Here is a 14,897-nt window from a genome sequence, read left to right as displayed (position 1 = left end):
CTATTTGCTGCGCGGAAAGGAGGTAGGGAAGCCGAGGTCCAAAAGAAAAACAGGGCGACATCGACTTCATCTTCCTTTTTCGAGCCGGCGCACCCCTGCCACGTCGTTGTCTCCTCTCTCCCCCTCTTTTGTTTATGTCATGTAGTGTAAATGCGTCAAGATGGCCGGATGAACAGTCAGCTAGAGTGCGCATGCGACGGGGGGAGTGAGAAACCCTTGGCGCGTGTGTCGCCGCGGGCGCATTGGTCGCGGTCCGGAGAGGAAGGGCAAGCGCGGAGAAGCGGCAGTAGCAGTCATGTCGGCTCGACTTCTCCGACCGCAGCGAGCAGCAGTAACACCTCTAACGACCGCAACAGAGAGTCTGCGTTGACGAAGCATCGAGTATCTACATCTGGTTCTCAGTCCACCGTCTTTGCGCCCCCCTCCACACCATCGCCGCACTACGGCTTCCGCAGGAACACTGCAAACATAATGGCAGCTGGTCGCCGTGTGTCTCATCGGACCTCGTCTGTACCGTCTATCGCCGCTGGTGATCGGGGTACCACACAGGCAACGTCTGGGAGTGTAGAAGCAGTACTACCTAGCCCTCACAGCACCAGGCAAATAGGCAGCGCCACGGCGAATGGATCGGCGGGCAGGGAGGACAGCTGTAGCGGCTACTACGACGGTCTTAATCACTCGTCTCAGATTGTGCGGTGCCGCGCCAACGAGGTTGCGAGTGGTTCGGGGATGACTTCCACAGCTCCTGGGACTCTCCCAGGTAGCTACGGACACTTTAATCAGTATACCGGAGGGTCTGGGGCAGTATCGGGGAGAAACACAGCAGGTGACCGCTACGCGACGCCGCGCGGCTACAACGGCGACCACTTTCTTCCAACGGACGACGGCGAAGCCGCGCCAGCCGTGATGGGCGAAAAGGAGCACCCTGTCACGGAGTTTGATCGACAGACTCGGTATCGCTATCCAGCGCTTTGGCGGGCAGCTAGCAGCCCTTCCGCTCCATCCATTGGGAATGAAAGCAGCTCATCGCGTCACCAGCACCAGCAGATTTCGCCGCGGTCGCATCTTTACTCCTCGCCTCCGGTGTCGTCTTCCGCTGAGGAAATTGGGCGCACCGCTTCGCCAGAGCTGGGGAACCACCGAGATGGGAAAGATAATGGCGAGGAGGCAAAGGGGCGCCGGCACTACTCTCGCCATGCCGGAGTCGCGACCTCTCTAGCTGTCGAGTCACCACCTCAAGACTCCGCGGCGTCCTCGCCAGCAACGTTGTCAGCCTGGTTTGCGGGGTTTACAGCGGCGCAGCAGCAGCGTTTTAAGAGTCTTCAAGAGCGCGGCCCACCAGGACACGAAATTGCGCGGTGGAAAATGTTGGAGCTGATGCGACACTGGATGAGCATGCCAAGCACTCGGGCCGGCCTCGACGCAATCATTCGAGACGTACTTGTGGACGCTGGAATCGCAAAGGCGAAGGAGGCATGGGGTGGCAGCGATGCCTGCACGGCAGCGTCACGCGACAGTGCGTCCTCTGTGCAGCTACAGCAACGTGGTGGCACCAACCAGCCCATCACCACGTGCGCCAACCCACCTGCGACGAAGGCGCCACCGAAGAAGGTGTCCCCCAAGAACAAACTGATTACCACGAGCGTAGGACTCGAGTCGGACGGTGAGCCCCCTTCATCCACTGCTCACGCCGAGGAGGACAAGAGAAAGCGAGAGTGCACCGAGGAGGGTCCGCGGGCTTTGGCTGATGAAGCCCCAGCTCCATCCGTCGATCAGGCCACTCCTGCCTCCACTCCGACTCCGCACAGCGTTGGGATTGTGTTTTCCTCTTCTGCCCTCGCGGCGCGAGGGACTCCGTTGGCGCCAGACGAGGCGACCCCTTCGGTGACTGCTGCTAGGGTGCGCTCAACTAGTGCCCGTCGGCGGCGACGCAAAAATGGAAAGAGTGCCGCTTCTGCACGAGAGAGGCGGACGCTGCCTGCAAATGGATCGCGTTCGCCGACCCCGCAGGATGTCAAAGGGGACGCTGACGAATCCGCTGTGCTGCCCGTGGCGTCACGGACACCAGAGAAGCATGTAGCACCCCTGACCCCGAGAAGTGGTGTTTCGCTTGGTACGGCGGCGTCGCACGAGCGGACGGATGCCGCGAGCGACGCAAGAGTCTCACCGCACCGATACACGGAATCGCCGTCCTTGCACCATTCGTCATCGGAGGAAGCTCTTCCCAACTCCTCCCACAACCTCCCCTCTCCGCGCCAGCGGAGCCGCAGCAACAACAACCCAACAGCAGCGCGGTCGCGGCAGGAGGCCACATACGAGGAAATACCCCGCTTCTACTTCCCCCTCGGGCGCCCGACTACGCGAGAGATGATGATCAGCGGACCTTTCTCCAGCAAGCACGATAACCCTCATTTGAAGATTGCCGACGGTGTCTCCATGTCGGCCCCCATGTACGACGGCGGGGAGAGCAGCCGCATGGGCGCAAACGCGGGGGCGCTCGTTGGAACCAGCAAAGACAGCGCACTCTTCCCCGAATCGAGACGAGGGCAGAAGGTGGCGCCGATGTCGCAGTTGCACGCGCTCGATGACCGGCAGGTGGCGCATTACATTCAGCGGGAGTTTGGCCGTCTTCCGCCCCTTCCTAGACATTCTCAGCGGGTTTGGCTGCTGGGTGGACGTCTGCGCAGCGGTACCCACAACCACAGCAATTTACCCTTCGCCAAGCAGGAGCTCCTGTACAGGCAGCAGTTTATTCAGTGCGTGCAACGCCTGTGCACCCAGTGCTTTGGTGTCCCGCGGTATTTTGCCTTTCTCATATTGCGGCTTATACAGTGGGAGATGCACAATGGAAATGTTGACGCGGGAGAGAATCGTAGTCCGCCTCAGACCCGCCACAGCAACGGTCGCCTGGGGTCCTCATCGTCGCTAATGAGTCACACAGCCAACGGCGGCGGCAGTGGTGCGACTGGACTGCCATCCGTTTTCCTCATCACCGCGCAGCACATGAAGAATTTCTACGAGGCCTATCTGAAGAACAAGGACGTGGTGAGGCGCATTTTTGACCTGCTGATTCTCTCTTCCCACCTGCCCACCTCGCCAGCAGCAGCGGCGTCGCTGGCGGCTATGAGCGCAGCAACAGAGGCAAACGACCAGGGTGCGTCGACCCCGGGACCCTCCCTTAACGCGTCACTCCTGCGGTCCTTCTTGCTACCCAAGGACTTTGTCGCCTACATTAACGTTCTCCTCACTTATCACCCGGGACTTGCGTTTCTGCGGCAGACACCTGACTTCCAGAGCAAGTACCTCGACACCGTCATCTACCGCATCTTCTACGAGCTCGACCGTTTTGACCGGGGCTGCATTAGTTATTCGGAGCTGGCTGCGTCGCGGCTGATCGACGCCTTTCGTCAGGTCGATTCTGCTGAAGACATCAACATGGTACTCCTCTTCTTCTCTTACGAGCACTTTTACGTGCTGTACTGCCGCTTCTGGGAGCTAGATGAGGACCGCGACATGCTACTGGCGCCAGAGGACCTCATGCGGTACGCCCCGGAGGATGTTATGAACCCGTGCATCGTGCAGCGCGTCTTTGCTGGGGTCGGGCGGCGGCGCCGCTGCAATGTCCCCCATCGCATCGGCTACGAAGATTTTGTTTGGTTCTGCCTCTCGGAGGAGGATAAGTCCACACCACAAGCTATCCGCTACTGGTTTCGCGTTCTTGACCTGGACGGGGATGGGGTGCTTTCTGTCTATGAGCTACGCCAGTTTTACAACGTCACGTGTGACAAGATTGCCCAGTACCTGCAGGAAGGGCTGGTCACTTTCGAGGACGTTGTGTGCCAGGTGTTCGACATGATGCGGTGCTCTGAGTATCGCGGGCTCTTTCTCTCAGACCTCATGCGGGAGCCTGAGGCGGCTGCGGTGGCGCTGAACCTACTGACGAACGTGGTGAAGTTCTTGCAGTTTGAGCACCGCGATCCGTTCGTAGCGCACGAGGAGCGCTTGCTCGGTGGTCCAGAGCAGTCAACATGGGACCGCTTTGCCCGTCTAGAGTACGACCGCATGGCGTTGGAGACAGATGGAGAGGATTGACCACTGTCTCTCCCTTTCTGAATACGGCAGAGGCCACCTGTCTGTGAGGCTGTTGGGGATGGTGCCGACCCTTTCTTTTTTTTACTGCCACTCCCATCCTTTGTTACTGTGTGTCCCTTATCCCACGTTGTTCCGACGACAGCCCCGTAGGATGCCACACGCGCCTCTGGCTTCCCCTCCTCCTCCCCTCCTTTTTTGTTCTCTCTCGTTGTGTCCTCGTTGTCGCCCTCCACTGGGAGCGGGTGCGGGGCAGCCGTATGCTCGTCTAGCGTTTGCTCACAACCCACCGCCGCATTCTCCCTCTCCCTTTTCTTTTCTCCGGCTCGTTGCGTGTGTATGTGTATCTTCGCGTGCGTGTACATGTATTCCCAATTCCCCCTCCCCCTTCTTCCCTCCAACCTCCTCTTGCCACTGCCTGTTTGTGTTGGGGTTGTCTCTGCCACCACCTCCACCCCCTCCCCCTCGTCCTCTTTCCCGTTTGAAGCCTCTTTTTCCTTCCTTTCTTTTTTTTCGATTATGCGCTTCTGCCCTCATCGCTGCACGGATCACGGTGTTTGGTGCCTTTCATAGAGTTATGAGGCAATGTGGCAGAAAGCGCAGAGAGGACTTCACGATGCGTGCACACACACACACACACACACAGATCGGGTGAGGACTTAGTCGGAGGCTATTGTACTCCTCTCCATTTCCACGGCTCAGGAAAAAAAACGTTGTTTTCTCCTTTTGGACTTTGGTGTGACCTCCTCGAAGGAGAAGTAACCCCCCTTCCCACACACACACACACACACACCGAAACAACAACAAAAAGGGAATGGGGAGGGGGGACACACCGGTACCGTTACCATTGGCACTGGCACATACATCAGGACTTGTTTGCAGCTCTTTTCCTCTTCCTCTGTTTTGCTGTCAGTGCTGTTGCTGCTCCATTCCTGGCCTTTTCCCCACCTTCGCTGTTTGGTGCTTTTTTTTCGTCAAAGTTCATTCCCTGATAGCTGGGGAGACCTCCGTGCGCGGCATCTCACGGTCCAGTACACCCACTGTGTGAGGGGCAGCCGGGGAGTCCCTCTGTCCCTGCCAAATCCCAGAGCCACTTCTGGTGGTCACAGGGTCGAGCGCCGGCGGCGCAGCGGAAGACGCACCGCGCGGCGACCGGCACAATGGGAGCGGCTGTGAGGCGGCGCAGTGCTGCACCGGCGTGTGTCTGCGGCTGCTTCGCGCCATGCGATGGCTGGGCTGTGGCAGGGCCGGGGCTCGAGAGCGCAGTTGGACCGCATGGTGTGTAGCAGTGGCCTGACATGTCGATAAACAAAGTCGAATGTGCATGTTATGAAGCGGTAGAAGTGTCTGAGCGCGCGCGTGTTGTCTGCATCTCTCTGTCTCCCTGTCTCCCTTTCACTGATGGTGTGTGCGTGGGCGAAGCGAGTACATGCGACTCATAAGAGGGGAGGGAAGGGAGTTGCCCCGAAGCGACGAAAAAGGTGATGAAGCGCTTCAACGACTCAGCGACGAGCATCTGTGCGAAGGCGAAACGTGGAACCAACCGAAACAGGAACAGGAAGAAAAAAAAACGATATCACCAAAGGATGCCGCAACAGCAACCATCTTATGGCCTTTGGGTTCCTCCGAGGTTCGTGAGGTGCGTCATCAGCGACTAGCGTGCGAGAGAGCACGAGCAACAAAAGGCTGGGTTTCTGTACCACAATCGGTTCTTGAAACACGCGCACAGGCTCCGCTCACGAAAATTCTTGCGTGTGTACGTGTGTAAGGATGAGGGCTCAAGACCACAGACTCCGTGTGCAAGTCCGCCCTCCCCAAGTTTTCGAATGTCTGGAAAATACGCCTCAGTCGTGTCTTCCTCACAGTTTCACGTGATCACTGACATTCTCCCTCGTTTTCTCTGTCTCCGTGGCCTTTTTTCTTTCGTTCTGGTTCTACAGACGCACTACCTCAGTACCTCGCGTCGGCTGCTACGATTTTTTGACGTCAGTTAACGCCGGCACGAGAAGATCCTGACACGTGTGCGTTTCTGTTGCTTCTCTGCTGCGCGACGAGTTTCCGCAGTGTCGCCGATTTTGCAAGACTAAAGGGAAGGGTTCGTCAGTGCTGCCACACTAATTTTCGGCAGCAACAAAATAACGACAGCGAGTAATGCGCTCGGTAAGGTGGATGAGACGCGCGGCCGCGGGAGCTGCTTCCGGTGATGCGGCGACGGTGCCGTCCACCGGTGCTTCCAAGCCAGCGGCAACTAGTGCATCCATATCGGGGATTGACTCCAGTAGGAAAGAAGGCGTGGGCGGAGTACCACCGCCGCCGGCACCACCTGTGAACACCGCAGAGCGGAAGACCGGTTCAACAAAGGCATGGCACACGCTGACCTTCAGGCCTTGGCAGCTGCACACTGTGAAAGACGCTGAGGCTCGATCGAGCATGCCGACAACGGTGCTCTACCACGGCGATCAACTAGGCCCCCGGCCTCTCGTTATTCTCGACCACAGTGTCGCTCGCTTGGAGCAGTCCGCGACGGCCGTGCTAGATGCTTGTCAGGAGACTGCGAAGAGATACGAAGCAATGCTCTCTTCGCTTGCATGGGATCACGGCGCCGTCTTCGTTCCGCTGCAAGTGTCCATTGGCGAGATCAACGTGATGGAGCAGTCCTGCCGCCACGTCTGTGCCGTGCTGGATGCGATGGACGTGCAGTGGAGTCACGTGCTGGCGCACTCTTACGGCGCCTTGGTGGCAGCTCGCATGGCTGCGTCGACTGCGTATCCACACCGCATTGGGTCCCTGCTGTTGCTGGATACCCCACTGGTGACGGAACAACTCGTGCGCAACACGAAGCAGCGAGAGGAGATCGCAAAGGCGAGGAAGGACGTCAACGTGCCCCCCGCCGAGCTCTCGTTCGCCATCGAGTCGTTGAGGAGTGCGCTGGAGACACCTCTGCCGTATCCGGCAGCGGCGGACAAGTCTCTCTACGAGGATCACCTCTTTTCCCCAGCCTCTGTCTTCCGGGAAAAAGGCCTGGTGCGAGATGAGCACCGCTATGTGCCCGTGCGGCACCTCGCTCAGGTGCACCACCCTCTTCAGTTGCTTGTGCCGGTACAACACCCCATTACGGATGTTGCAATTCATAGGGAGTTCTTTGGTCTGCGCAGGCCGACTGTCATCAAGACAGCGGATAATCACGAGGATTTGTTCTCCGCGAAGTGCGCAGGCGAGGTGGCGGATGTGGTGCGGGGGTGGATGCAGCGGTTCGAGCCAGACGTTGTCATGAAGCGGCGCTTCGAGAAGGCCGCGAAGGAGATGGTGCAGCTCATGGGCAGCACCGCGTCGTTGGGCGAGAGGGGCGCTGGAAACACCGAGAAGAAGCCGGAGAAGAAGGAAAAGAAGAAGGGAAGGCAGTAGGGCATGCGCTCCTGTATGGGCCTTGGCGAGGTCCGAAGCGTGTCTCTCACTTGAGCAAGGCACACGGGCGCACTGAGGAGCCGATGTGGATACACATCTGTGTGTGTGTGGGGGAAGGGAGGGGGAGGGGGAGGGGGCGATCTACTGAGGGAATGTTCTCCCACCCCCTCTCTTGTCCGTTTTGTCCATGGGGATGTGGTGGCTGCCGTGTGACCTCGTCGTCAGTGCCCTGCGCTGTTGTGGTTTGTCCGTGTTCGTTCTGATGAAAGTGATGGGCTGCATCGGTGGTTTCGTCACACCCAACGACGAAGACCCGACACACAAATGAAAGGAAGAGAAGGGGGAGGGCGAAGCGGATCTTCAGAAAGGTAAAGAAGAGGAGATGGCAAGGCCAATGCTGTCACGGCTCGAGTCTCCAGTACGGCCATCCGAGGACCCAGACGGAGGTGCGCTGTAGTGGCACCGCGGACGCTTCATTATTATTACTTTCGTGCTCCTTTCTCCCCTCTTCTGCCCCCTTGTCTCCCCCTTTTCCTGATTCGTGTCTCTCGTTCGTTGCTGATATTGAGCATCGAGGTGGTGCGACACTACGCACACACGCACAAAACAGAGTCGGAGTCCTTCTCGAGAAGACGGTGAGGGGTGTGGAGAAGGCTATGACCACCATCGTGATCTCGACAGTGGAGACGGGAGAGAGTGCACAGTCGCACACGCGTTGGATCGGAGATTGAGTGACGCCAATTCGCTGAGCTGCATGTGTGTCTCCATCGCGCGTTGTGCGCACTTCTGAGGTTTCATAAAGATGGGTGTATCTTGTATGGGTGCAGCTGCAGACGTCTCTGGACTGGGCAGTAGACTCTTCCTTCGTCTCCATCGCTTCGTGAATACAGAATGCTGCGCTCGTTGAGTTGGCTTTGCGTCCTCCACAAGATCATCGTGCGCGACTCTCTCCCCCCTCTCCGCGTTTTGGCGTCTGAGCATCTTTCATCTCTCGTGACGTTGCAGCACAAGCACCGGGGCTCAATCGAAAAGCTCACTCACCAACCCCTAGACATCCGATGTGGATGCTCGCAGCACCGACATGCGTCGAAATTTCTGTCTTTCAAAATCGTTACCGATGTCTGCCTCGTCCGTCCGCGTTCCGGTTGACTACACGTCCTCCAGCTCGTCTGTCATGACGGCTGCAGATCCTAGCCCAGTTGCCCCAGAATCAACAGAAAACGCCCCCGCGGCCGCCTCGGTGACGGCCCCGAGCACAAAGGCAAACGTGCTGAAACACCAGCAGAGCCATGGGACGCCTATTTTGGCCACCGGAAAGCGGACTGCCGTTCGTCGCACTCCCGGTGAACGGACTATCATGCCGGTAGGACGCGCCGACGCGGCTCGGTCTAGAGAGTTGGGCGGGCACTCCGCCGCCGGTGGCGAGCAGCAGCCGCATTCGATTGCCACCACCGCACGCGCCGCGTGGACAGTGCACGAATTCGTGGGGAACTCGGCGATATTAAGCGTAGTGCGCCATCGTGCAGCGGTGATGGGGAATTACATTAAGACCTCTAACCTTCGACCAGTGTCTGCCGCCACCCCGAAACGAGAGCGTGACGGGGCCGAACCAGCTGCCCAGTCCTTGGCACGTCGGGGTCGCGAGTGGAGTCTCGGCCCCACCGTCACTTACTGTGCATCCAAAGAGCATCGTGGCCGTGTCCTCGCGCAGATGGAGTTGGCGGCGCGCTCGGTCCGCAACATGCATACTTCCCGCCCAGTAAGCGAGCCTGTGGCGCTGCCTCCGTTCGAACTGCTCTCGGCCAGTCGTCCTGTACCGGTGCTGCCCGCTGAGCTAAGGGGGGCGATCACTTCCTACTACCTATCTCGTCTGCGTCAGCTCTCTGTCGCGCATCAGGAGCGCATTGTGCGCGCCATTGCCCTCAAGAAGGACTGCAAAACAGTTATAACGTGCCTCAAGCAGCAGGACTGTGCCTTTGCGCAGGCCGCGCAGCCGGGAGCGCCTTTATCGTCATCGATTATGGGGCGCTTGGCGAAGGGAAGACCTCAGATAGGGACAGCACACCCTGTGCCCAAGAATGCGCCGCGCTCTACCTTGAACGAGAAGAGCCATCGCCGTGTGATGCGGGAGTACCACGCGTCTTCCTGGAAACGACGGGGTGCGAGGGCTGGGGAGAGTCAAGCGATGGATCGCTTCTGCCAGCGCTTTGCGGGGGAGGCCTGCGCTGCCTTCCTTGACAATGCCATGGGCGTGTGCATGGGTCGTCGCACTCGCTTCTATCTGGAGCAGCCACCCATTGCAAGGCAGGTCGGCATCGTGCTACCGGAGGAGCAGCTCACACCGCTGTACATCATGGCGGTGGGCGATTTGCTCTACAACATGACAGGGTGGACGCAGCGCGAGGCACGGAAGTTCTCGCGTGCGGTGGTGGCGATCTTGCGTCGCGGGATCCTGACGGTGGTATCGCCGCCTGGATCGGAAAAGGCGGCGGCGGCACAGGAGCGCCCGCACACGACGCTTGCTGGCATACCTTCTGCTCTGCAGCCCTCCCCCCTCTCTTGGCACCGATAGCCCCTTGGCCGACAGCCATCCCACAACAGCATCAACGGCAACAGCAGACCTGAAGGACATGAATAAACAACGCGTAGATTGATTTTTGGGTGCACCTCTGTGGACGCCTGCGGAGGGGATTCTCTGAGGTGAAATACAACCACCGACACCCACACTAATGCCCCACCCTCCTGCCGCCCCTCTTGATTTTGCTCCCCTTTTACGTTCTCTGACGACGTGGCACACCTCCGTGCGCGGCATCTCACGGTCCAGTACCCCCACTGTGTGAGGGGCAGCCGGGCAGTCCCTCTGTCCCTGCCAAATCCCAGAGCCACTTCTGGTGGTCACAGGGTCGAGCGCCGGCGGCGCAGCGGAAGACGCACCGCGCGGCGACCGGCACAATGGGAGCGGCTGTGAGGCGGCGCAGTGCTGCACCGGCGTGTGTCTGCGGCTGCTTTGCGCCACACGATGGCTGGGCTGTGGCAGGGCCGGGGCTCGAGAGCGCAGTTGGACCGCCTGCTGTGTGACAGAGACGTGGACTCACGTTTGAAGCCCCCCTCTCGTTGTCGTATGTGCTCTGGGTTTTGCTTTATGTTCGTTCTTTTTCGTTTCTGGTCACACGCCGGGGGTGACGAGAGGGAGGGAGGACTGGGTGGAACGACGCGGAAGGGAGAGGAGAGGGGGGGGGTGCTTTTTTTACGCGGCTGTTGCTTTCATGTCTCTCCCTCTTTCCTGGAAAGACCCCTTTGGGGTAATGGTGGATGATAGAGCCGCTGCGTGGGAGATGCGGGCTGCCCTTTGGCGTACTCAGTGCTCTTGTCTGCGCTTTCAGCCCTGCCTGTGGTTCCGCCCGTCTCATCAAGAGGGTCCCTCTCCATGGCTTTCTTGCCGCGCATCCCTGGTCCTCTTTTCCGCTTCAGGCAGCATTGTTTGTTCTGTGTCTCGTTTTCGGTTCACCGTCTCCGCAGCGCCGCTTCCTCCATCTAAACACGTGTGTGTGTGGGGGGGGGAGGGAGGGGAATGGAAAAGGACAGCGTGTTCCGGATATACTCATGGAGAGCGGCCACGTCCATGTGCATAGAATGTACACACGTGGTTTTTTTTCCCGCGCTCCCTCGCTCCACCTTTGCGTGCGTGCCTTTTGTGGCACTGCTGTGGCCGGGGATTTGTTTACGCCGCTCTTCTTTTTTTTTGTGTCCCATTCTCCTTTTGTGTCTGTGGTCGCGCAGTTCTTCCGCCCACCCGCCCACCCCTCCTTCCCTCCTTCCTCCTCCCCGCTTCCAGGCTCTCATGGCTCGTTGTCTACGCGTCGTCTCTCTGTATCTTCCGTTCTTCACCTCTTTTTTTTCCGCCCCGCTTTACTCCCATTCTCCACCGCCCCCCTTTCTCTCCTTTTTTTTCCGTTGGGACCCGCAGATGCACACGTGCACATTTTCTAGTGTTGTCTTTGTGGGCCTGTCACCCGCTCCGCCATTTCTGAGCCCTCTCCGTCTTATTCCTTTCTTGGCTGCTTACCCTACCCGTCTTACGTTGTCTCTCCTTTTGCCGGCACCCCCACTCCCTTGTTGCTCGCTCTTCTCTTGCGTGCGAGGGCCATGACAGGCCTATTCGTGAGAAGGGCCGCTGTCACAGCAGACGATGGCGACGACACGAGCGCAAGGCGGGAAAGAGGATGGGGGAAGGCGAGTGTGTAAGAAGCAGAAAATGTGTGTCTGCCAAGTGTTCACGACAACGACAACGTAGGGTAAGGTGATGAAGGAGCATCTATGCAGGCGTAGGATGGAGATCGCCAGGTGCAGCCGGAGTTGTCGTCGCTCGTGTGCCTATACGAGTGTCTGCCGCACACATACACAAGAGCATGTGAATGCTTTGCCTCCTTACCTTTTCTGTTGTGCCTCACTTCCCTCGGCCGACCTCATTTCCTTGTTGCTGCTGTTCTTCTGCCGTGCTGTTTCCTCCTCGATTTACCATTCTTCTATCCCCTTTATTATTATTATTTTCCGCTGTTACGCATGTGTGCCGTACGAACGACAACGCCGTGTTTTCGACGTTGATCGTATTCGTGTGCGGTTTTCCTTTTTGTTGGTGGCTCACGGGGGAGGGGTGTGGTGCACCAGTGGCGAGGGGCAACGGTACTGCCGTGAGCGGCTAGGTGTCGCTTATCACTGCACATTGCGGCCACTGCCCATCTCTCGATGTTGCCGGGGGCGTGTTTGTGTGTGTGGGGGGTGCTTATTTCTTTGTTCTCTATTCGCCTCCATTCACCTCTTCTGGCTTGACGAACTTTGACGGCGACGGCCTTCTCTGCTTCGTTGTCGCCCGCCACCCTCGGATAAGCTTCGTTGACCCTCCCCTGCACCGACGACGCGGATGTGTTTTACGGACGGCGCCCTCGCTCTCTCTGGGTGTGTTTCTCCTTTTCCCTGTCTTCTCTTTCCATTTTTTTCTTTGTTTCCCTTTGTGGTGCCCTTCTGCGGTTTCCGCACCTCAGCGCGGACTGTTCGGAGCCTGTCCTGCGCAGCGCTGGGCAACTGCCGTTGTTCTCGTGCGCGTGTGCCTCTGGTGTCAAGGCGGCATATGACGAACGGAGCGAGAAGCGTTGCAAGAACAAGCGTGAGGCAAGCGGAGACATCGATGATGAAGGACCCGCGTCGCAGATGTCAAGAAGACAAGAGACGGAGTTCAAAGAACGTGGGACTTTTTATCATAGTGATGCGAAGATGGACTGAGCGCTGTGGCATGACTGCCTCACTCGCTCTTCGCACTTCTTCCTCCTCTCGTGTCCTCGACGCGTCTCCCTCTCCACCGGACAAGAGTACGGAGGCAAGGGAGCAAGCGCTCGGGGGGGGGGTGGGGAGGGAGTAGGGCACATGCGGAATACACAAGACCAAGTCCACGGGGATGAGAAAGAAGACCACTTTGGAGGGTGGGCGTGCGTGGCAGCACATCACCCTCGAGTTTATCCTTTGCTTGACGGTGCCATTTCTCTCTTTCTTTCTTTTTGCTTCCCACAATGTGTCTACCCCCCCTTCTCGATTACTGCTCTGCGAGACCACCTCATTGCTCTCATCTCTGCCTGTCTGTCTCTCTCGTTTTTGTTCCTATTCGCGTCGGTGGATGCACACACGGACACGCACGCACGTGGCGTGGTGTGCGTGCTGACAATGTTGCACAGCAAGGAACAACAACGAGGGAGAGAAAGGAAAAACAAAAAACAAACACATGCAACAGGCAAGATGAGGAAGAATGCGTATACAGTACTTCTACTGCGATGGTGGTGAGGGTGCATGTGAGACACACAGGGGTATGCCGTATGCAAAACAAAGTACGCGTGTGCTTCTCGCCTACTCGACATGTGCCTCTCTCTACCTCTCTGCTTTATACGTGCCGGCTGCACGTGAAGCTGGTGTTTGCGTCATGACTCTCTCTCTCGATGTTTATGATCATCCTGCTGCTCTCTCCCTTTCTCCTAAACATGTTCTTTTTTCTTTTCTGTCCCTCTCATCACACCCTCCCTCTTCCCCGCGTATCTGCCGCTCCTGGCTCTACCTCCACACGCGCACATCAATGTATGTGTGTGTGTGTGAGGGTATTTGCCGAGGCACGCATGCTCGTATGCGCGTTATACCCCTGCACAACAAATCACCTTTTCAAGCTGCCACCCTTTCATGCTTCTATCCATTTATTAAACCTTCTAGCAACGCACTTGAAAATATCACCGTAACGCCCCTGCCCTCCCAACTCTACACACACGTACACGCACCACACTTGAGCTATGTCGGCCGCTGACTTCGAGGCCGCTGTGGCGTACGTGCGCTCCCTCCCCAAGGACGGTCCGGTGCAGCTGGACCACACCGCTAAGCTTCAGTTTTACTCCCTGTACAAGCAGGCGACGGAGGGTGACGTGACGGGCAGCCAGCCGTGGGCCGTCCAGGTCGAGGCGCGCGCCAAGTGGGATGCGTGGAACTCTCGCAAGGGCATGAAGTCGGAGGACGCCAAGGCCGCGTACGTGCAGGATCTGATCGAGGTCACATCCCAGAAGGGCCACCCGTGGAACCGTGCGTAGGGATTTGACGCAAGGAAGGAGCGTGGGCGTGCACGCGCGCGGCTCGCACCAGCCACAAGGTAAATGTGCGTTAAACCGCACGCGTCCCTACATGTGTGTTCCCGGGGTCTCTATGCATACAGTGTCGCGGATCGCAGTGCCCGTGTGCGCTTTTCGGTGACGTTAGACGGCGCGGCAGCGCATTCATTACACTAAGGCAGGAGAGACGCATGAGCTGTGACGAAGCGTACGAAGCGAGAAAGTGAGACAAGGGGTTTGGTGGAGCGTGTGTGTAGAGGTGTCACCGCCGCCTAGGGAAGCTGGAATCGCAGAACGACGTTTGGGGTTCCTCGGTTGGGGCCTGCGCGCTGGTGCGTGAGTCAGAGGAGCGGGAGGGAGGGGAGGGGGGGGGGATCCAAAGATACACGCACCTACTTCCGCCGTGTCTATCGGCCTCTCCCTCTGCTTGTCTCTCTTTCTCTCGTCAAGTACTCCGGTGCTTCTCCGTCTTCTTCACCGACATTGACACCCACCCCCACACGCACACGCACACGCACACCCACACCCACCCCCTCTCTTTCCCTACCCAACCGTGTGGACATCTCGCGCGCCTTTCTCTCCTCGTTCTGTTTCGCACTGTGTTGGTGCGCTTGCTGTCGCTTCGTCTTCCTCCTCCGCTTCCCTCCCTCCCCATCTTTTCTCTGTCCATGCCTTTCCCGTCTATATATGTGTCTGACTGGTTGTCCGTCTACCTTTTCGTGTATGTTCGACTGCCTCGTGCTGCTGTTGTGATGGACGCGTCCGCGA

The 14,897-nt window shown here is 58.3% G+C and overlaps 4 protein-coding genes across 4 annotated transcripts; all 4 read left to right on the top strand.

The window, feature by feature from the left end:
* Positions 1–906: 906 nt before the first annotated feature.
* LMXM_17_0750 (conserved hypothetical protein) lies at positions 907–4,092 on the top strand (the record flags this gene model as incomplete). Its single annotated transcript, XM_003873880.1, has 1 exon — positions 907–4,092. The coding sequence occupies one exon, from the start codon at positions 907–909 to the stop codon at positions 4,090–4,092; it is 3,186 nt and encodes a 1,061-aa protein (XP_003873929.1).
* Positions 4,093–6,519: 2,427 nt separating this feature from the next.
* Positions 6,520–7,494, top strand: LMXM_17_0760 (conserved hypothetical protein; the record flags this gene model as incomplete). The annotated part of the gene is made up of 1 exon (XM_003873879.1): positions 6,520–7,494. The coding sequence occupies one exon, from the start codon at positions 6,520–6,522 to the stop codon at positions 7,492–7,494; it is 975 nt and encodes a 324-aa protein (XP_003873928.1).
* A 1,357-nt stretch (positions 7,495–8,851) lies between these two features.
* On the top strand, positions 8,852–10,066 carry LMXM_17_0770 (conserved hypothetical protein; the record flags this gene model as incomplete). The annotated part of the gene is made up of 1 exon (XM_003873878.1): positions 8,852–10,066. One exon carries the CDS (start codon positions 8,852–8,854, stop codon positions 10,064–10,066), a length of 1,215 nt encoding a protein of 404 aa, XP_003873927.1.
* Positions 10,067–13,820: 3,754 nt separating this feature from the next.
* LMXM_17_0780 (conserved hypothetical protein) lies at positions 13,821–14,111 on the top strand (the record flags this gene model as incomplete). Its single annotated transcript, XM_003873877.1, has 1 exon — positions 13,821–14,111. One exon carries the CDS (start codon positions 13,821–13,823, stop codon positions 14,109–14,111), a length of 291 nt encoding a protein of 96 aa, XP_003873926.1.
* Between the last annotated feature and the right edge of the window lie 786 nt (positions 14,112–14,897).

The sequence above is a fragment of the Leishmania mexicana genome, chromosome 17 (assembly GCF_000234665.1).
Source record: "Leishmania mexicana MHOM/GT/2001/U1103 complete genome, chromosome 17".
NCBI classification, from domain to species: Eukaryota; Euglenozoa; class Kinetoplastea; order Trypanosomatida; family Trypanosomatidae; genus Leishmania; species Leishmania mexicana.
The sequence above is the reverse complement of the archived record's forward strand: the minus strand, read 5'-3'. Positions and strand labels throughout refer to the sequence as shown.